The following is a 23,593-nucleotide window of genomic DNA, read 5'->3' on the forward strand; positions in this document are numbered from 1 at the left end:
ACACTCCTCTATTAATATCAGAATTACTGCTTACTTTGACCTGGAGGAACAAAACAGTCTACTGACAACTATTTGAGAAATTTTAGAAGCTTATATTTAACTCTTGCTCAGAAGTGTGGTCTCAGGAATAAATCTTCAGAGCTTTAGAAATTGTTATCAATATTTAAGCTATAATATCACTAGCCAGATAATTTTTCTATAAGTAGTCAAAATGATAAAACTAGTGCTGCTTGTCAGAGCATCTGCATCAAAAATCTCAGAAATCAAAAAATGAGATAACAGTCTTCTAGCAAATTTCCAGCTTCATCATGGAAACAATTAAGAATAATAGATTTCAAAGTTGAAAAGTCTACCAGCTAATTTTTTTTTTAAGCTATATAGAAAACTTACTGTAGAATGAAAGTTCACACTTACAGATTTCCAGATAGCTCACCTTACCTAATATAAGCATATGGAAAAGTACTGAAATGTCACAAAGATATCTAAAAACATACTTTTGCTTGGATAGGAGAGATTCATCAACCTGACTCAATTCTTTCCGCATTGTCCCTTCAATTTCTGCTGCAAGGGAATCCTAGAGAAAAAAAGAGAACCAGAAGAGTTGACAAATTAAATACAATAATTTTAGCAGAAAACATCTCTCAAAATACTTGAAAATTTTCAATTTTTTTCCTCATAGATATGTTTCACACAGAGTATAATGCATAGACCTTCCAGTCTCTGAAGGTGGGGAGAAGTAAGTTTTACACCATAATAACATCTACATAAAACTGTTCAGCTCTGAATAGCAAAATCTACTTTCTTGGTACTCTTGGCTTCTTAAATTACGCTTGATAAGAGCACTTCTTACAAGGTCAAAACACACATGAGAGTTTCTGTATAAGCAGAATGACCAATCAAAACTTGACAAATTCCCAGCACAGCCCAGAAATTTGTGATACAGTATTCAGAATATTCCTGATACTAAGAAAAAAATAAAAGCTTTTAACATTTTTTTCCATTGGTCTAGTTATCTTCAGCAATTAGTCTAACACATTTCTGATTATGCTTAAAGTTCAATTTCACAAGATAAAGAGATAAGGACATAAAAGCACATCATAAGATACTTAAAGGAAAAAAACGCTGTTTGAACTCTCAAAAAAATGGTTTCTTAAATATTGTCAAGTTATAAAATTTAACAATATACTAGCACAACTGAACTCTAACAACTGAACATATCAATTCCTGTACTTAAAATAGAAGTCACATAAAAAGGAAAAGCTATCGTAATATCATAAAATGGCAAGTGAATGATTAATTTACTAAATATGAACGGTGTACACTCAGAAGTGTGCACCTTAAAAAACTGGAAAACCTCAGCTTCTTCGCCTATAACAAAATGGTTTCCACTGCAGTGCAGGTAACAGCTGTTTACTCCAGGCCATTTGTGCCAGTAGGTATACACCATAGCAGCAGTATTGTTACCACAGGAAATGTTCCACATGCCTGAGGGTGGCAGAGACAAGCAACGGAGCTGGCTCTGCTGCGCAGCAACTTCACTTCTTCTTGAGATTCATGCAGCATCCCCAAACACTCTGCATTCCGATCTTGCAACTCATGTAACTGAAAGAGAAAAGACGACATGATACCATTAACCTCCAACAGAAGCAAAACAAAAAGACACAGTGAAACTGAGTAACTTGTATAGATGGGATGGATTCAGTACCATGTTTCAACCTTTACACAGCACATGATAGCATCTAAAATTGAAAGCAATAATAGACACAAGAAAGACATGGAGCTCTAGGAGTGGGTCTAGTCAAGGGCCATGAAGATGACCAGAGGACTGGAGCACCTCCTCTACAAGGGAAGCACGTAAGGCCAGGCTGGATGATGGGCTGTGAGTAATCTGGTCTAGTGGAGGCATCCCTGCCTATAGCAGGGGGGTTGGAACCAGATGATCTAAAAAGTCCCTTCCAACTGAAACCATTCAGTGATTCTATAACTACACTCAGAACAACACTCACACCGATTTCAGTGGTGAGGGACAAAGTCCAAATTAAGACTCAAAGGAGTACAGAATTAAAACCAAAGTACATAAAAAACCTGCAAATACCGTAACTACAAATGCAAAAGAAGGAAGAGAATTTCCTTAAGCTACAGTGAGCTACAGTGCTGTTGGTAATCAGTAATATTCATATTAATGCATTCTTTTTCATAACAACTAAGAAAAATAAGTAAAATCTATCTACTTGGAACATTCTCTTTGCCTTTCAGACTCTTATGAACCACGAAAGTATGTTTCAAAGCAATTATTCTTTTCCTCCTATCATTTGGCTCCTACCATAATGAAAAATGAATAAATAAATAATTTTAAAATAAATAATAATTAAAAAGAAGAAAGTTCCTCTTGTCATTTAGTTTTATTTCTCTTGTATTCTGTTACACACACAAACGTGCACATGCACCTTAAGTACCTCTGCTGTCAGTTGTCTCTGAGCATCTTTGGAAGCTTGTAAGTGAAGTTTCAGCTCTTCCTTCTCAATCACATGCTGAAAGCACAAAAAGGTGTCTATTATTTTCTTAGTTGATTTCCTTGAGAGAGTTGATTCGCTGCCATACTTTCCTGAAACAGTCACAGTGATGTAACCCCCACCTCACAAGTCTATTTTCACCCACTGCAAGTACTCATATCTCCTTGTGTGTACGTGCACACACACACATGCATACACATTTCATCAGCAGTCCCTTACTTCTTTGAGTTTATGCTGAAGATCAACAATCTGAGACAAAAGGGATGAAATCTCTTCCTGGTAGCGAACCAGCTCCTCACTCTTCTCTGACAATTCCTCTGTTATTCTGGAAATTTGAGCATTTGTTTGCCCTACAAAATATAAAAGCAACTCAATCAAGGGCTTTAAGGAATTAAAAGAAAAAGTTAACTTCAAATGAAGGTGTAATGTACTGAAAATTGAGTATGCAGAAACTGATATGCATAGCAAAGATAGGATCAATGACCATAACAGAACCAAGACAAGCCACTACAAATTATTACGAGTGACACAGGACCCGTAATCAAGACTAGATTTATTGGAATATGCTGAAGAAAGCAGGCTCTGAGCTGATCTACCATTTCTTGTATGCAAAGATTTTTTCACACTTTCTCAATACAGCATACACCTCTTAATCTATCTTTTGATTCTAATAACTGTCTGTTCCCCAAAGACCCACTGCACACAATTTCCAGTGGTTATTTTTATTTTCTTTGAACGTCTCCTGAAGAAAAGTGACAAAGCACCTCAAAAGGCTGAAGTATTTTATACAGATAGCTTCTTGCTATGCTTTCAGGGCACATGTACAAAGTCATAATAAAGTACGATCTATCTTGCATAAAAGGTCAGACCGCAGATTTAGAAGATAACCTTAGAGCAAGGAAAATCTTATTTCTTAAAAAAAAAAAAAAGAAATTTCATCAGTCTTACTGGAATTTGAGTTAGAAAAATGATTCTCTAAAAGTGCTAAATACTTATCTTTTAAAGCAGTGTAAATTATCTTTAATTGATAGTGATTATTGTATCTCACAGGTTTGCTACAGGATAAAATCTTGCCCAAGGGCCTACAAGCATTTGATGTCATAGTTAGGATCACTTTCCTGAAGACACAAATTTTAAAGCTGCACAGTAGGCACTCTGTGGAAAAAGATTCTGAGAGCCTAAACTGGCTAGTAAGCTTATATATGCTATGAAGTTAGACAAAACAGAACTCAAGAAAATTCTCACTGAAGGAAAAATTGAGAGGTTTTAAGAAATTAACATTCATTTGCAATGGATATAAGTTTCTACAGACAAAATAGTAAATTAACAACTAGCTAGGTATCAGTTCATACTGTTGCATGGCTATCTTAAAAGAGAAGAAACAGGCAGCCAGTCTTCTTTATGGTGGTTGCATACAAAAATAAAAAAGCAAACTTAAAGTATCGGGGGGGCTTATTATGCACAAAAGAATCAGACCATGTAAAATGATTACTGATTAAAAAAATATAAAGATACAATCATCAAAAAAACCCCAAAGTAACAAAATAAGTGCCATTCTCTGCAAGTAAGTAGTCCTCAAGGCAAATTTAGACAACTGTTCCAGACACATCAAAACACTTGCCAATTCGAATTCATCTATTTTCCAGTGTCTGTAGTCTTCAATTTAGGTTTTGTGCTGAAGGTGAATACCACAATGAAACTTCATGGAATACAGAACAAAAGACGTTCACACTTGGTAAAAGAGCAAAACTCAAATAACTGGCAGAAATTACTGAAGCTCATTTTTTAATTCAGGGATGAACAAGAGAAACTTTAGGCAGCAGGTGTTCAAGTACTGCTTTGCTATTGCAAGATACAACTTGGATACTCACGGAGCTCTCTGACACAGTCATTGACTAACTGCTGTTCCTTCTCTTCATACGTAATGGTTTCTGTCTTCAGATGGCAGGCCTTAAAAAAAATAAATCAGTCTTCCCATTTCAGTTTATGTATATATATGTTAATGCTACAAATTTTATTTCAGACATTGCTGCAAGTGAAGAATCTGCCCTCTCTTTGTCTTCATAAGAATTTGTTTATTTATTTAATCCCTAATACCAAACTAAGATGTAATCTCAACACAATTTTCAAAAATACTGCTACTAATTGCAGTTAGATTTACACCAGAACAGGTCACAAACACTCGAGGGTCTGATACATCTACATTCTTCAGCTGGGTGCTCACATAGATTCACATATAACATAAAGGCATTGTGATAGGAGTAGAGGTCTTTGAACATAATAGTAGTGAAGGAAACAGAAGGATGTGGAGAGTGGAGGAAATGTGGTTAGATATGATGTGTAGACAGTGAAACAAAACACCTCTATGTTTAAAGAGAAGCCCAGATGCTAGATTTTTAAACAGTTCTAATTTATCTCATATCCAGCATACATAGTACATACTGTAACTCAGCTATACCTTCGATCGGAGAGCAAGGTTCTCTTCCTCCAACTCCCTGAGTTTATCTTGCAAGATATCCAGCTGCAAGAGACCTTGTGACACACTGAAAGACTCATTGAAACGAAGTGGTGTGGAACAGCTAGAATCTGTTTCGCTTTCCTCAGAAGCAATTGAAACAATACGAAGCAGGTCATCCTTCTTTGATAGTTCATGCTGGAGCTGGTTAACCTAGCACAAAACAAGATTACCATCTTGTGAACTACTGTTTAGCTAAACACTATTACATTATATTATTTATGCAGCCTCTCAATTCTTGGGATATCACTGCTCTACTCTAAAATGAGATTAAAAACGGCTCACTGGTCATGATCAATTTATATATATTTGCACAGAAGATTCAGGCCCTGTGTATCCTATACGAAGTTCACAAAATCATAGTTTTAGCACTGTAAAGGAGACTGAAAATTTAAGGTAATACAGGAATGGACAATACAGCCTACTATAGTTTATCTTCTTTTTTTTAGGACATTTACTTTAAAATAATTTTCCAGCTGCCTTGTTATATCTTACATTTTAACAAGCTAGTATCTTTTTGTTTACGACCCTTTTTCTGCACTGTAGCTTCCTGGAGAAAAGAACCAGTAGATATCTATGTATGTGCACAGAATGGTCCCCACCAGTCTGTATAGTAAATGAATTGTAGGACAAAGAAAAAAGAGAAGAGACAAATCTCAAGTTAAGACAGATTCAATTTTGTTTATTGATATTTTTATGTGAATAAATAAGCCTATGCTGGCCTACTGATCAGCTGGCCAGCTGATCATGAGTATGTATTTATTACCAGCATACTGTTTAATACAAGCAGCTGAAACTATTTCACTATCACTCAGCCTACATGTATTGTCCCCAAAGATAAAAAATACAATAAAAAACTTGGGATACTTTCTAGGTGACAACTATTTAATTTTATTTATTTTCTTTTTTAAGTAAGAATAATCAAGAAAAGATTAAATAAAGAATAAGGAAAAAATGGAATGAAGATATGGAACAAAACTCCCTTTTCATGATTTTTTTTAGTTTTATATTTGAATGGAAGCACTCCATTAAGTCAACCCATTTTCTGACTGTTTCTTCTCTTCAGAAGTTGCTACATAAAAGGTCACAACAGATGTCAACTACATAGTCTATTTTTACTTATATTATTATATTCTTAGTTTAAAATCAAAATATCAGACTGATGGTCAAAACAAACACTTTAAAAGTGCAACTTTGCTTTAAGTATATCATAAATAGCACCTAATGTTCTTAACCTAACGTTCCAGCACCTAACAATTTCTCAGTAACTACCACGTGCAGACTTCATAGTCGATCCTTAGCCCAAGAAAGTTGACTGAACTATGACAATGAGGAGAATGATTTCAAAGTACACTACATAGCTTGAAAGCAGCAATTGTGTGTGTTCACAATGGAATAACATATTTCTATTAATTCCATTTCCATCATCATATAAAGAAGAAAAAAAGGAAAAAAGAAAAAAATAAAATCACTCACTTGATCTAGAGTTTGTCCTAACTGTTCTTCTAGTGCTTCATTCTGTTCCGTCAGCAGATGGTTTCGCTTAAGCAGGGCTTGTCCAATTCGTGCTGCCAGTTCCAGGTCCCGATCTTTCTGCACATAAAAAGCGAATGAATGTCTACTTTTGATCAGATGAAGTGTAAATTCATAGTCATTTTGATTTTCTTAGTTACTGTTTAATGCATCACCACTTTGAGAGTTCCACTGTCAAATGCATTGGTTCTTCAACATTGTCAAAAAAATGACTAATACTTCATTTTGATCCAGAACACATCCCTAACTGTCTTTCTTTTGCACAGTCATTTTCAATAATAGGGGGACAGCACCTAATCTAGGTATAGTTTTGATGAGGTTGAAGGCTCTGTTGTATTACCCTAAGAATTCACATATGCCCAATTCTGTTCTCTTTCAAGTAACAACTTCTCCAGAGCAGACTGCTTAAGTGGAATAGTGGTAAGAGGGTAAAAGCCAAGAAGAAAGCTGTTTCTTCATTGTTACTTGCCAGCTCCTGTGAGGCATCCATAGTTTAGCTAAATTCTGCTCCTGAGATGATGCAACTGCCTAGGCAGTTTCTCAGGACCCATGTGTTTGATAAGCAGCTCATGAAGACAACTGAATCAGGATTCCAGTAGCTGAATAATCTCTTCAAATACATATCCTCAAATGTATTAACACAGCATTACAGAGATGAACATACCTCAGCTAGCAGATGTCTGACCATATCAGCATCACTGTAGGTTTTCTGCTCCACATTATCTGTACCTAGAACTGACAAGACAAAAATCCACACTTACTGAAGTACCTTAATCTATAAGAGGACTGCTGGGAAGGCAGAGAACTAAAACACAGCAGAAATACAGCAATCAGTAGAGAAAACTAGCAGAGACTTATGAAAATGCATTTTAACTTCAGAAATCTGAAACAATGCTAATTTGAGAGACTGACCTGGTGAGGTATTGAGTATTTTCAGCTCTCAGCAATATTAGCTAGAAGCTGAGGTGCTTACATATCCTGTAAAATTAGAAAATGGTGAAGAATCTTCAATATAGCTAAGCTATTAAATCATCCACCAGGCTGGGGAGAAAGGGAGAGTAATGCATATCCAAATATAGCTGAAAACACTTGAAGACTTCATCCACAACAAGCAGGTCTTGAAAAATGGGACTTAAGGACATGAGGAACATGAGACAATTCTGAACAAAACTCAGTGCTAAAACGTAAATCCCTATCCTGTTCTAGTTCTTGTCCTGAGAAACAAAAGACACTAGTAAGAAAACTCTTAATTACCTTGTGAAAATTTGCAAGATCCAGACAAGGAGGAGGGAGGAAGTTCAATAAGAGCTATAGTAACAGAAAATGAAAGACAGAAGAAAGAAAAAGAAGAGGAAAAAGAGTTAAAATTTAAGGCAACAGTCTACTGGGACTGGCTGGGACTGGGAGTTGACTTTCCCCACAGCAGACCAAACACTGCTGCGCTTTGCACTTGTAGCTAGAACAATGCTGATAACATACCAATATTTTATCTATTGCTAAATGGTGCTGGCACAGTATCAAGACTTTCTCCCCACCCTGAAAAAAAGCCCAGTAGGCAGGGGGTGGAAAAGACGTGGGGAGGACACCACCAGGGCAGCTGTACTGAACTATCCAAAGGGATATTCTGTACTGTCTGATGCCTTACTCAGCAAAAAAAGCTGAAGAAATGGAAGGAGAAGGGGGACTCTTGTTATGAAAGTGTTTTCCTGAGCAATCACTACACGTACTGAAACCCTGCTTCCCAAGACATGGCTGAACATTGTTTGCTGATGGGAAGCAGATAACAATTATTTTTACCCTATGTTTCTTTTGCCTGCTGGTTTTGGGTTTGTTTTTTTCCCCTTTAATTACACTGTCCTTATCTCAACCCAAGTTTCTTTTCTTCCGTTGTATTTTTCCTCCATCCTTTTAGTGAGGGGGCGTGAGAGAATGGTATAGTGGGGTATAGAAAGCAACCACTGCAAATGGAATAGTTATTTGCATATATCCTCCACCACAAAAAAAGTAAAGAGATGTGTAAAGCATACCTTTTTTATTCCTAAAACTTCTGTGTAACTTTTAAGGAACCACTTAAATATTATTCTCTTCAAAATTAGGATTACATATCTTACAGGTGAAGGATGCTTAAGCCTCTTAAAGTTCAACAGAAATTTGCTATTTTCACTTGATGGAATCATGATCAAGAAAGCAAAAAAATGCAGCAATATAAAATGAATAAATACAGAAGTATCTGCTTCAGCTGAAGGTGTAAATTAACCTGTTTTGAAACTAATTCTATCACCACTGCATCATGAAATTAGATTATTATGGTCTACATCTATTTCTGATGATTTTATGCCTCATTTAAATCTGATTCATACTCCAAATACGTTGTGGTGCTGGTTCTGAGTGTTTTTGTCTTAGTTCTTATTGAGGGCTGCTGACGTAGTTATGAGATGATGGAGCTACACTGAAGTGCACAGTAATTTTATTAAGGTATGTTATGTAAGCTACGTACATCCTTTACAAAGGTAATGCCTACAATTAACCTCACAAAACATAACACTAGGTCTGTGCTTCAGGAAAAAATAAGTTGCATTTTAGTATATGAAGAAACTTAGTCTTTAAAGAGGAGAACAGAAAAAACAATATAGAAGAATAAGATTTACTGAACTGTTTCTGTAATAGTTTAACAGGGAAGAAAATGAAACTAACATGTCAAATACTTTTTACTAAGTAGATTAGTGAGCATAAAAAACCAACACATGCCATCCAAATATTAACAAGCTTTGAACTTCAAGCAGTGATATTTACTAATTCTATTTTAAGTTGGAGTGAAAATAGAAAAGCAACTCCTCAAAATGTGAAGTGCTTACCTGTGGCAAGACATGCATTTTGTAGGACAGTTTTACTGTGTCACTTCCACACTGTTTGCCAAGAAGGTACTTACCTTGCTTATTAATATTTCGAAAATTCAACTGCACACAAGAATAACTATCAGCCCTTAGAGGCAGAATATTACAGTCAGCTCTCCTGTGGTTAAGTGTTCCCACCAGACGACTTTAGATGGAAGTTTCTACCCATTGCTAAATCAACTTAATAAAGATCTATGCTAAGTACATGCAGGGTTACTCAGATACATAGGTTCCTAAAAACAAAGATACCTATCTCCTCCGGCAAATGAAATCTTAGAACTAACAGCTTTGAAACTCAGCTCCATACAACCTTTGTTAATTTCCTTCAGTACAGAATCAAAATTACACATAAGTTTGTTACACCACTCTCTTATGAGCACACATATCTGTTCACTTACCTTGCCATGTGAAGGCTGCAAACAACTCTTCACTTTGGTTAATATTCTTGTTATGCAGTGCCATGCCCCTTTATTCACATATACAAAGTAGTTCTAAGGACAAACATTTTCTAATTCTAGGTTTCTTATGCTACCACGGATGAAACAAAAGTATTCTTCTGTCTCAAAGAAAGCATTCTTCCACTTCACTGGAAATTAGGTAAGTGTCAGTCACCCAGTCACTGGATCAACCTTCTAATAGGCAACAGCAGCCATAAAAGGAGGAGGAGTTCAAGTGAAGTAAGTAGTGCGTTGCTATTTTTTTCCTAGATATTGACTACAAATTGAATCAAATCATAACTTCACCATTCTTTTCAGGAAAAAGTTTCCATAAGGTTTTCATACAGTGAGGGAGACAGATACCGATAAAAATCCCTACTTATGCTTCAAGACTATGATCATCATACTTACTCCTAATTTCAGCCAATTATAAGATGCAAACTTCAGCTAACAAGTTATTTGGATGTGATTGTAACTAGATCTTGATTTGTGTTTCTGTATGTCTGTCTGGGACCACCCCGTATCTTCCTGTAAGTTATTCAGCTCAAGAAGTCTCATATGATGACTCCTCTTTGGACAGTTTCTCAGAGAAACATGAACTGTACTTATCTTGAATTTATATGATTTGGCAGTTACAACAGTGTACTTAAATCATGATGATGATGATGAATGGCTTGGATCCAGTTCCAACACCCTGCCATGGGCAGGGTTGCCACCAATTAGTTCAAGCTGTCCAGAGCCCAATTTAGCCTTGAACCTCCAGGGATGGAGCATCCACAGACTCTCTTTGCAGCCTGCTCCAGCACTTCATCACTCTCTAAGTAAAGAATTTCCTCCTAAAATCTAACCTAAATCTGCCCTCTTTTAGTTTAAAACCATTCCCCCTTATTCTATCACTACCTGGCCAAGTAAATTATAGATTAAATTCTGTATGTTAAATCTAACTACAATGTTTTAAATTAATGTGATGCATTTCACATCCAGATTGGGTAACCACACTTGAATCTTACATACAGAAGTGTCTACATAATCCTAAAATGCAAAATTCTAAGACAGACTCATTCAAAAGATTCAGTTTTAGACAGAAATTTACAGTCATAGTTACTGAACACTTTTGAGAATGCCAGGAAAACTATGGCAGCAATTCCAAAGAATTCTCATAAGCAGCTCACTATTTGAACACATTTTTATAGCTAAAAAGAACTTTTTGCTGGGTGAAGGAGGAAGACACCAGTTTCTGTAATATCTTGACTGCCAAATAACATATGGCTTAAAACCCCTGCCTCTCACTGATTGGAAATGCAGGTTCACATTCACTGAAGAACCTTCTCTTGGAGCTCTGTGCTTTATCACACTGGAATTGCATGCGCTGATCAGAGACACATTTGATGTCAAGTTGCTACTAGCACTGACAGACTTTGATTCCACCTCTTTATAAAAAAACTTTGAGGATAGTACACACCCCACTGATTACACACAATAACTTCAAGTGAACTATAAAAGCGTTCATTCAACTCAAAATTCATTTGTTTTTGCAGTACTGTTATCAGAAACAGGCTGAGCAATAATCATTAAGGCTTTCAATATATTTTCCACAGTTAAAAATATTCCAAGAATGGAAGTTCAACTGATAACAAGATTGCTTTAAATTATGGAATACTGTATTTGCAGAAGGCAATATGTTACTTATATTTAATCATTTGCTATATGCCCTGGGTGGAGGCCGAAAGCACAAACAACAAAAAATCCCTGTTCAGAGGTGGCTAGTATGTGGAAGAGGTAATCATTACAGAGAAACAGTAATCCAAATACCAAGTTCATTCCCACAGGTGTTCAGTTTTGGGCACCTCAGTACAAAGAGGACACTGAGGTGCTGGAGCAGGTCCAAAGAAAGGCAGCAGGCTTGTAAAGGGCTTGGAGAATACATCCTACAAGGAGAGACTGAAGGAATTTGGCTGTTTAGTCTGGGGAAGAGGAGGCTGAGGGGAGACCTTATTGCTCTCTTCCAATATCTGAAAGGTGCTTACAGTGAGAGCGGCTTTGGTCTCTTCTCACTGGTGACAGGACGAGGGTAAATGGCCTCAAGTTGTGCTGGGGCAAGTTTAGGTTGGATATTGGGAAAAACTTTAAAGAAAGGTTGTTAAGTCTGAAATAGGCTCCCCAAGGAGTCACCATCCCTGGATGTGTTTAAAAACCGTTCGGATGTGGTGCTCAGGGACATGATTTAGCGGAAGGTTGTTAGAGTTAGGGTAGTATGGTTAGGTTACGCTTGGACTCAATGATCTTTAAGGTTCTTCTCCCACCTCAGCGATTCTATGATTCTATGACTCTGTGGAAGAAACAGGACTTAGCCATTTGCAGAATCATAGAATCCTTAGAGTTGGAAGGGATCTTTTAAGTCCATCTAGTCCAACTCCCCTGCAGTGAACAGGGACATGCACAGCAGATCAGGTTGCCCAGCGCCTTGTCTTGAAAGTCTCCAGGGATGAGGCATCAACCACATCTCTGGGCAACCTGTTCCAGTGCTTTACCACCCTCACTGCAAAAGACTTTTTCCTTATATTCAGCCTAAACCTACCCTCTTTGAGCTTGAAGCCATTTCCCCTTGTTCAAAGAGGGTAGATTTATCTAAAAGTGCTTACAGTATTTTCCTCCTTTTACATGAAAAACACTTGAAATTATGACAATAAGCGTTTAGGGGTTTTTTTCCTTCAACCTTTCTATACCATTTGATTTTTAACATACTAATGGTTTCTCCACATGATCTGATGCTATCCATTTTCTTCTTCATGATCTGCTAGCTTTAAGGACTGCTGTAATCACAACTGACTGGTAGCAAAAATTAGTTATTATTTTCAGAACCAGAAGGCAGTGATCAACATTGATCTAATACTCACCTACCTGGCTTTCACACAATTTATATCCGCAGAAGAAACATCTTACAGCATCTTACAAGCAACAGTGACAAAATACATCAGGGCAAACATCATTAAAAAAAAAAAAAAAAAAAAAAAATCACAACATCATTAATGCTCCTGAAAACAGAATTGCTGCATATGCCATACCGCTCACATCTCATATGATCTAGCACAATTTCAGGTTCCCCCCTCTTTTTCCCCTTTCATCATGTTTCTGACCTTGTTTCTAGATGAAACCTAATGACCAGGCAGCTATATGACATGCCAGCTCAGTTCTAAGGATGGCAGAGTCACACTAAAAGCACTTCTTCTGAACTCAGCTTTTTGTTTCACTTGTGCTAAAATGTTCAAATTTGAACATTACACTTTTAACATTAATCAGTTTACATTTACATTTTTCTCTTAAATAAATGCAAAAAATAAAATAAAATAAAATAAAATAAAATAAAATAAAATAAAATAAAATAAAATAAAATAAAATCCTTAGGCCCAGATATACTCACTCACGTAACGGAAGGTCTCCTCATCATGAACTGGAGAAGAGATTTCAGGAAGATGACCATGGTGGGTAGGAGACTGAATCCAGTCTTGATTTTCATAAAGATACAGAGAGTCCACTCGTAATTTGTAATCTGGCAACTGTTCCTCTAGCATGCTCACCAACTCTACCTCAGGAAGGTCCTCAGTGGAGCAGACATCTAAAAATGATTAAATGCCAGTAAGAGAACATGACTATAAAATACACCATGTATTTAATATATGCTATAGTAGTACTGATTCTATTTACTATACTTTCATAAATCTTCAGTAGATTTGAAAAGAATTATTCTGTACTGATCAAATGAGCAGAACACTTATTGATTTAATACTTAATTGATATTACAGCATTTGCAAGTTCCTCATTCCCAAGTTACTGCAAAGCTTCTTGCAAAGCTGTTTTATCCCCATGGCTCCCTCTGATTTCTTCAATACAATACATGTAATGAGTTTCAGTTTCTATCTTTTCCTGCTTATTGAACTAAAGCAGTGATCTACATTTTACTGATTAATTTTGTAAGGTTTCACTGGCTTTAGCATGGTTACAGTTCCCTTTCCTGAAGGAAATTCACATTTTTCTGTTTCTTCCATTTATGCTTTTGTTTGCCAATTAATATAAGTTCTAATAAATAAAGTGACTAGAAATAGCAACTGAATACTTCCTTGAAATCGGGCAACTTGAATATACAATTCTGTTATCATCCATCTGGAATCACAATTTATGTAAACACAGTACCTAAAAATTCTGATCAGGAAATTTAACTCATCCTGCTTTTCCTCATCTTCAATATTATTGAAAAACAAAAAAACCCCAACACAAAACAAAAAAACAACACAAAACAAACAAACAAAAAAAACACAAAAACCTTAAGTTGCTAAAATACTGCATCTCAAAGGTATACAATTATTATCATTTGAACATGCCCACTAAAGATGAAGGCTATCTTCAATAACTTCTAATAGAAGAGATGCCGGTAAGGATCAATATGAAATGCAAGGCTGTTTTCAAGTTGGCAATCCTGATTGGTATCTTGGAATCTTGGCAATCAAGTTGGTAAAACATTAGATACATTCAAGATTTGTACCAGAATTATTTCTCCATTCTCTATAACTCACCAGAGATGCTCTCCAAGATCCTGTGATCAAAATTCATGAGTCTTTCTTTACAGTTCACTTCTTTGGAAATTGCATTCTGTAGTCAGACTGTGCACTGTCCCTTTATTCCTTTGGTAGAAAGATGGCTTTGGTTTAGAGACAGAGTAATTAACAGCCATCAAGCTACCGAGATGCTAACAAATCTGGCATCAGTTCCCTTCTGTTGACTGGTTCTTACTCCAAATCTCTTAGGACATGCTTATTTCATCTGAAGTACTACTGATCAACAGGAACATCTATAGGTTATTTCATAAAAGCTGCATAAGATCCTCAGCTCAGCCATAACCTAAAAATAAAAGAGTGCAAAAATTTAACACATTTCAAATGAGACAGCTTGATTAAGATGACCTCATTTTTTTCAGTCTATTTCTTTTCTGTATTACCATTTAACTCAAAAAAATAAACAATCATTTTAATCCTTAGCTTACACATCACATCATCATATGTTAAGTGTGGCGATAAAAAAATGTCTTCTCCGGACACTGATAAGATTCTGCTCTGAGCTTTCTATCTCAGCTCTTCTCATGTGATAGATGCTCCAGTTCTTCAACCTCTGCAGGACTCACAATTTTGTCCATGTCTCTTGTACTAAGAGCCCCAGAATTGAACACACAACTGTACATGTTTCCCACCGTGGCTGAGTAGAGGGGAAAGATCACATCCCTCAACCAGCTTGTGATCCTCTTAATGTCACCCAAGATGGCTGTTGACCTTCCTTCTTACAAGGGAATATTGCTGGCTAATGGTCTACTTATTGTTTACCAGAACTCCCTAGTCCTTTTTGGCAAAGCTGCTTTCCAGGCTGTCAGCTCCCAGCATGTCCTGCTTATACCGCTTATTCTGAAGTGCAGGACTTGGCATTTGCCTTTACCAAACAAGAGGCAATAGACAAAAATTGAAATGCAGGAGATCCTGTCTGAACATCGGAAGCATTTTTTGTTGTTGTTTGTTTGTTTTGTTTTATTGTGAGGGTAACTAAGAACTGGAAAAGGCTGTCCAGACAGACTGCAGAGATATTCAAAAGTCATCTGGAAATGGTCCTAAGCAAGCAACTCCACATGGCTGTCCTGAGCAGGTGTGTTGGACTAGATGGTCTCCAGAGTTCCCTTCCAATCTCAATCATTCTGCGAGTCACTTAAGGTAGCAATGCAGGTTCATAAGAAGTGCTTCATTTCATCAGATTCTTTAAGTTTACTTCTCAGTTTAGCAAGTGCTTAAAAACTAAAAGCCTCAGAGCAGTTCTAACTGTGCTTATGATGCAACCATGCTTGATAAAAGAAACAATCTCCTCACAAGGCAAGGTGATTTTGTTCTCTGTTTTCCACCAGACATGCCAATGTTACATTCCTTTCCTTGCAAGTCCTTCTTAGGGACTTCAATACACTACTAGATGTTAATCAGGAGAAAGAAAAAAAAAAAGAGATCCAAATGTTTAATAAGTAGTTCATTTTAGCAGATAATATTAATAGGGAGATGCTTGCAAACAGTCTAACTAAAACTGCATAAAAATGAAAAATTATTGTTTCTTCTGGTTATTCAAGCTTCAATTCTGATACTGTTAGATTGCTGTATAAACAATGGTTATGATATCTACTCTAAACCATATTAAAAGGCTGCCAATTAAAAAATACAAATCACTCTAAAGAAGAAACGACCACAGGCAGTTACAAGACAATGCAGTGTTACAGCAGTTGTGACTGCAGTTAAGAGCCTGAGGCCAGTAATAAATTAGTTTGCAATGGCAATCCTGCCTCACAAATGGGATATGCCAGCATCCATACACACATGGCTTACCCCTACATCATGTGTTGCATTATTAATGTATACAGTGCAGTTACACAAGGTGCTAAAAGCAGTACAAACAGCTGGAAGGTGTCCCAGAAAATAATCACCACAGAACACATCAAATCAATCCTATTTCTAAGCTGAACTTCTAAGCTACAATTCTCCAATAAATAACTTAATCTTATATTCCTTTTACACGGACACCTCATGGAACCATTGTATACCCATAATACCAAAGGTCAGGGGCATGTGTGCCTGATAAGGTAGACACATTGGGCTGTGCCACCTGCACATACTAACAACTGATTTTTCTTGCCTTTTTTTCTCCCCAACCCTCTGACAAAACTCATATTCTTGTCCAATTTTAAAAATATTATAAGGCAGAATCCTTCCTTAATCTGGCACTTTTGCAGCTACTATTCTCAACATTTCCTATAAGCAAATGTGAGAGTAGGATTGTATGTATATTTTTAAGTCATCTGCCTTGAGTTTCAAAGATTTCTTAAGCATCCCAGGAGAAACTGGATTTATTACAATAATACATCTCAAGAATAAAATTTTGTCTTAAAAGTATATTCACTTTATACCTACATGACGCTGGATGATATTTATTTAAGTCAATGTTATATTCACTTTATACGTACATGACGCTGGGTGATATTTATTTAAGTCAATGTTTTATTTGTGTTTGGTTAATCCTATAACAAAATACTTCCTCTGTATCTCTTTTAAATTAAAAACTTGGTAGTCAAAAGGAACCAAAGAAATTAAAAGAAAGAACTAAGCAAACAGCACTACACTGGGTGTGCTATAGTTATTTGCCATACCTGCAGCAGTTCATGATACAAGATGTGCGCAGCTGGGATGATTTTAGAAACACACTGTAGAGCAAGAAAAAACTCAGAATTCTGTTGTTTCTTCACAAGTCTGATTGAATCTGCCCTTGAGTTTTAATAGTCTAAAAATGAATGTCATTTCCTCTCAAGACAGGGGCTAATCTCTCTTTCATGTAGCCCAAAGCAGAAATAGCATTTCTAGCAGGTCAGTCTCAGTTCAGCCAATCACGGGAAAAAAAGTAAATAATTTGAGTCAAAGTTTCTAGAGCACCACGCCAATAACAAGTTACTGACTTCAAAGGGCAACCTCATTTGCAACACCCTTGAGAAGCAAACACCACAGAAGTCAGTATCACCACTTTCAAAGTTTCTGATAGCTTTATTCCAGTGTACCCTGGGATAACTTCTCTGGAAATTCAACCAGCCAATGCACTTTGCACTCCCCTGAAGGAGGTTCCCTGACCCTGTCAGTCTGCAATAGTGCAACTATAAAACTATTCCTGAAGCGCAGCAAGATACAACCATACTTACATCCACATGATAACACCCTCAACATTTATAATGTAGCTGTAATACACACAGCTCTACTATACAATGGTTAGAAATTCAAATTAAGTAGTAAAGTTGTACAGAGAGATGCCCAAAACAGGAGCCAAATTTTCTCATATATTCTTTTAGTCTGAATAAAGAATAAAAATAAAAATCACACACAAGTTGGAAAGAGTGAATATGAAAAAGTATCACACAATTTAGGTCTGATATTTATAGTGAAAAGGATTAAAACATTAAACTTTTAATGCCTTTGCTAACATTTAAACACTGAATTTAAACTGCTTCTGCCAGACATTCAGAAACCAAATCAGGAATTAAAAGTCAAGTGTGGCATTGACTAAAATCATAACACAAATGAAAATAATTTGAAAATTCTTCTTGTGTATAGAAACAAATTAAAGGGCAAAACACTAAATAAGTTTACTTATTTAAACTGAAAAATGTATCAAAAAGGAAAAAAAAAGAAAGTTGTTAATTTGGGGAAATAACAGCAAACTCATTTATAACTTGACTGAAGCTTTGTCATCTATGCAGCAGGCAAGGCCACCTGAAAAGTAAAATAGGACCATAAACTTTTCTTTGGTATTTTGCAATACACAACACCAAGCTACAGAAAACCAGAAACTTACATTAACCTACTTAAAATGATCTGTGCAGTTTTTTCTGCTTTGTCTAATGTCCACTGAGGGCTCAAAGGAAATAATGCTATCAGAGACAAGGAAGAAAACGCTTCTTGTTGCCTGAGTTGATCTACATGTTGTTCTCTTCACAAATACAATTTATTTTTTGTTCAGATTTGAAAACGAATTGTCTAAAAAGCAGATGTTTGTACAGTGTGTAACCACAGCTTCGCCGTCATCTTTCATCTTCTGCCTCACAATTACATGACAAAACTTGAAGCACTGTAATACTTCGCTGACACCACCTGGCCTTCTGGGCCATTTATCCTTAGAAGAACTGCTCTGATGGACCTGGAGACGCCTCTGACTTCAGTACTACATTGCAGTGTGAAAGTGCACACACTGAGTGTGTTCTTGCTGCAGTTTTCTTTGATTAAATATTTTAAATTTTGAACACCATGTGCCTCTCTGTATATTTTATGATCTTCATCACAAAGCCACGCAAAACTCACTATAATAGCGGATTAATTTAGTTGGCATATATGAATTTTGTCAGAAAGAAAGAATTAAAGTTAGCTCTAGCAGCCATGCCATTTTCCCCTTATAAAAAGGAACAGAGGCTTCAGTCTCCTGTTGGACCATTTATTAACAGTAAAGACATTCAAAGACATTAGTTACGAATTAAAGACACCTTCTGTTCTTTCTTATTTTGCTGCACAAAAAAAGACAGCCCTAGAACTTCTTCCTTTCTCTGTTCCCTCTTTCACAGCCATACATTCCTTTACTAACCACTGAACAGTAAAAAATATGAAGGACTTGTGCCATAAATTATCAAGAGCAGACCGTGAGTGCAACCACAGTGCACAAAAGCTACCGATTTAGTACTTTCATTACTTTCCTTTTTCACATAATTGTTAAAAGATCTTATAACAATAGAAATGGTATTTTGTTAGTTTGCTACGCTGTTTTTACACAAGAGTACTTGTCATCAGTTTTATCCCCATACCCTCATACACCCACTTCCCATTGATGTTGAAGTCTCTTAGAAATAATTCAACTGAATATGAGAAAAACCAAGTAGAATTCAAATACTGAAGAACAGTTTATATGCAGAAGTGATGCCCTCTGAAGAGAAGCTAACACATCAGACAACATTATACATACAAAAATGAGATACACATGTATGTATATTTCCATGCTCTCCAAACTAAACTCTCCATCACACCATTCAGCTATCACAACCACACATTCCATTAAAGCACTGCTATTTCAATGTCATTCCAGCTTAGTAACAAGGAGACAAAAATGATTTCCTTGAGAACCTGGTAGGAGCTTGCACTAATTTTTTCTTAAGCAAGTCAAAAAGTCTCAACCAAGATTAACTTGCAAAAGCAAAACAGAGGGAAGTCTTAGAAAAGTTGAAATAGCCATGAAATATTATACAACTGCCAAGTTAATCTGTTCTTTGTAACTGCCGCTCTGAACAAGACAAATGCAAAATGGCAGTTGTGCCATCTTATTTCGGAACGTAATTCTAAAGACTTTCTACCACTAGAGAACTCTGTTACTTCAAATGATCTAAAAGCAGAGATGAGCTGCTTTTACAACAGGAAAGACTAAATAAACAATGTAGGCGTTCATTTCTTCCCGCATAAAAAAAAAAACCACTTTCAAAATACTAGCATCTATTTTGACAACATGCAAACTCAAACAGAAACATCCTGTTATTTTCTCTGTTTTCTATTTATTGTGAGCAACTGCCTTCTCACCAGCACCTGGAAGGAGTAAATGAGATTTGTTCCTCTGTGTAGTTATAGGATGTGAGATAACAGGCCTCAACTAACTCAAAGGAGATCTCGACAACAAGAAAGCAATGCCAAAGCAACACTACGTTTCCAAAAAGAAGCCAAATGAACAAGCCAGTTATCCTAGAATGCCAAATTTTATTGTTACATTAATATGTCTAAAAACCAGTTGTATCAAGTATTAAAAACACTGCTTTTTATTACTACAATTGGAATTCTATCAAGTCAGCTAATAACAAGAAAAATATTTTGCATGTCAAGGTTAATGAAACAGTTCTATTCTTGTAGTGAACATGACCACACTGAATTGCAGCCAAAGCATTCCTGGACTCCTGCTCAGAAGCAGAAGCCAAATCTTCCAACAGTATATAGTAGACGATGGAAGACAAAGGAACACACACACCAAAAAACAAGTATTCGTGAAAGTGAACTTTTTCAATCACAATTACCACTTGCTGTGTAACTCACATCTATATTATTTTCAGCCATTGCTATCCCCACAGAAGCCTATTTAATGCTTGTTTTTCTCTCATGTAAGAAACGGAATCATTTCAAAAAATAGGCAAATACAATCTTAATAATAGGATACTCAAATACTACCAAGTCATCATAAGCAATCCTTTATCAGACCATCAAATATAGAGGGTAGCAACTTCCAGAAACCACCATAAAAAATAGAACAAAACCAAAATCCCACATGCATCTCCTATATTTTTTAAACTTGGGGTAGCGGCAAGGGTTCAGAGGGGATGCTGGAGAACATCTCTCAGAAGATGATGTGTATCAAGGAAGTCACAACACGGACCATAACAGTTCTCTCGTGATCTTTGTTTGGCCTTAAGCCAAGCTGGACACTTTTGCTCCTTGTCAGCCCTGCATCTCCATACATGGCAAAACTAGCTGTTCAGTACATGTGTGTACACTTTACACCTATGTATACATGAATAGTGCTAAATTTCACAGCTTGAGACTACAAACTCAATCGCATTTACATGCTTGGAGGTTGTCTATATCATCCCTACCACACAATGTAGAAATACATGCTTAAATTAATTCTATCTTTGGCAGAAACTATGGGTTCTAACTACATGAAATAACCATACAGAAAAGAACTGGGAATCAATAAAACTTTCTAAATGCACAGCCATAACATTCAAGTGTACACATTCTTCTAGGTAGACCTCCGGTGGCTTTTTTAATTCTCTTTCTTCAGAGAGAGAAAAAAAAAGAACTATCCTCTATTTGTTAGTCAGGAAGTATAAAAACATCACACATACTCTTGAAGCAAGAGCTGTACTTGTATTTCATTAAAGGTTTGTTAGAGGCTTTTTTAAAAATTGAAGCTTGCTGTCTATACTTCAGATGAACTTCAATAATATTTTCCATTAAGATCACTAACATTTTCAAGCGGATGTACAGTTGGATTCGGCCAAGTAAGTGGTTTAAATTTCTTAATATACACTCTAATCACTACTCAGAATTTTAACTGCTACAATTCTATATTTATTAAAACAAACCAGGCTGATCAATGTGACCCAGCCATCAGAATACTGCTAGCAACCTAACTAGATAAAAGGATCTGTCACCTCTTTTGTAAATATCTCTGCAAAAATGCTATTTTGGTAGCTTCCTGGAAAACTTATCAATGAATCACATGTTCATCCTTCCTGAAACACTGCCTTTCAACAGACAATATTCACCCCAGTCAGCCCTCTACTGTATTAGATACAAACTAACAACAGAACACGCAGATTTTCCAGCATTCTGCTTCTTAAATCATCATTTCAAATCCTCATCCCAAATTTGATGAACTGATACTGATCTAATAGAGGACACAATCACTAAAGAGCTCTTAATTTCAGGTATATGTAATTTTTTTTTTCAAGTTATCTTCAGTGTTAGAAGTACAATTAAAAGAAAAAACCTCGAGGATGCATGCCTTCAATACATGAATGAGGTAAGCAGCCTACTTAACTGCCCTGAGACGTATTTATACCAACTGCAAGAAAATAGACATTCAAAGCACAAGCAATGTGGACAAGAAATAGAGGAGAAGAAATGAATATTGAGCTCGTTTAGCCTGGTTGAAAAGTATTATGTACTAATTGTTGGAGGCACATTTCCTTTTTGTTCCTTCAATTCCTTCTTACCAGCCTTCCTCCAAACAGACAAACTGATGCCTGGCTCTATCAGCACGGAGTGCTGAATGCCTTCACATTGAGGTACCACACCAACTGTCTGCACGTCTAGTCAGGTTGTATTACGAGTGAGTGGGAACTGGAAGGGATGGAAAAAAGAGCAACACACCTATAAGCTTTGGAATTAATGAGATATAGCTTTCCATGCATTTGTTCTACTGTTCTTCTTCCTTGTTTGTCCAACACATCAAATTCTTGGCACGTTAAGACTAGTGGTGGAAATACGTGTAAAGACAACAGATTAACTTCAATACTTTCTACGTAGTATTCTTAGCCAACAGCAAAGATAAAAATCCCAATAAATGCTAATAAAATACATACTTTTAAAATAGAAACTATGTGAAAGCTAACCTAAAATTCGCCATGCTGTCTTGTAACATTGTGGTAAGAATTATTTCATAGTATCTGATGTATCTGATCCACATTCTCACTGCCAGACAACAATAACTCCGAAATATAACAAAAAAGGATGTTTTCAACAGCTTACAGTTGAAGATTACTTTCAACACTAATAATAATAATAATACAAGGGTGCAGCACCATGCAGCATTTTTTCACTGGGTGGCCAACAGGAAAAAAGCTATTACTGCATTTTACTCATAAGCTCAGAATGCAACGCTGTAATTAAAAAGCTGATGGAACCTAGAGTCACCTTGCCCTAAAGTCCATACAAAACCTGAGACCCAACTGATATTTCGCCAAGCTTTGCCTTCTGAGAGCAGAGACACAGCCCCCCATACGGAGCCCGTGTGGGTAAGGGCACTGTTACCATAGAACGAACTTGGCAGCACGCTGAAGGTCACGCCACGAACAGCCTGCAGTCACTGCCATCGCCGCAGAAAAGGTCTGCCATTCGACCGCAGTCAGATACGTATATACTGTAGGCACAAAGCTTAGCATCATATATATCTACGTTACCGCCTAAGAATAAAACTTAGCATCACATATATCTACGTTACCACCCGAAAAGATCTCCGCCAGCCTCACCGCAAGAACGGAAGAGGGCTGCCGCTCGCCTCCCGCTCGAAACAGCGCAGCACAGTACAGCGCAGCCCACCCGCAGCCACAGGCCCGCAGCCGGGGCCAGGCCATGTCACGGTCAGCCCTCGTGCTTCTCGGTCACGACACACGCCCGCTGCACCTCAGCAGCTTGTACTGAGAACTCACAGAGCGCCCATAAGGGGCACAGCCACCCCAAATCAGCGCCGAGCAGCGCCTTACCCGCGCTCCCTTCAGCGCTCCGCCTACCCGCCGCCGCCCTGCGCCCGCGGCTGACAGGCAGCCCCCCGCGCCGC

General features: G+C 36.9%; 1 protein-coding gene across 5 annotated transcripts in view; it reads right to left on the reverse strand.

Moving 5' to 3' along the window:
* The window catches only part of TRAK2 (trafficking kinesin protein 2), a 30,633-nt gene extending 7,045 nt beyond the window's left edge, over positions 1-23,588 (reverse strand). The window contains exons 1-12 of one of the 5 annotated variants that reach the window (XM_010713447.3): positions 23,520-23,588; positions 14,464-14,788; positions 13,314-13,508; positions 7,816-7,869; positions 7,226-7,296; positions 6,505-6,621; positions 4,972-5,181; positions 4,385-4,463; positions 2,733-2,863; positions 2,457-2,531; positions 1,486-1,602; positions 495-574 (exon numbers count right to left, since the gene is read on the reverse strand). In XM_010713447.3, the coding sequence (XP_010711749.1) occupies positions 495-574; positions 1,486-1,602; positions 2,457-2,531; positions 2,733-2,863; positions 4,385-4,463; positions 4,972-5,181; positions 6,505-6,621; positions 7,226-7,296; positions 7,816-7,869; positions 13,314-13,508; positions 14,464-14,500 (1,166 nt within the window). In that variant the 5' untranslated portion in view covers positions 14,501-14,788; positions 23,520-23,588. The other 4 variants (XM_010713448.3, XM_010713449.3, XM_010713451.3 and 1 more) reach the window with 4 other exon arrangements.
* Positions 23,589-23,593: the final 5 nt, after the last annotated feature.

This window comes from Meleagris gallopavo, chromosome 7 (genome assembly GCF_000146605.3).
Source record: "Meleagris gallopavo isolate NT-WF06-2002-E0010 breed Aviagen turkey brand Nicholas breeding stock chromosome 7, Turkey_5.1, whole genome shotgun sequence".
NCBI classification, from domain to species: Eukaryota; Metazoa; Chordata; class Aves; order Galliformes; family Phasianidae; genus Meleagris; species Meleagris gallopavo.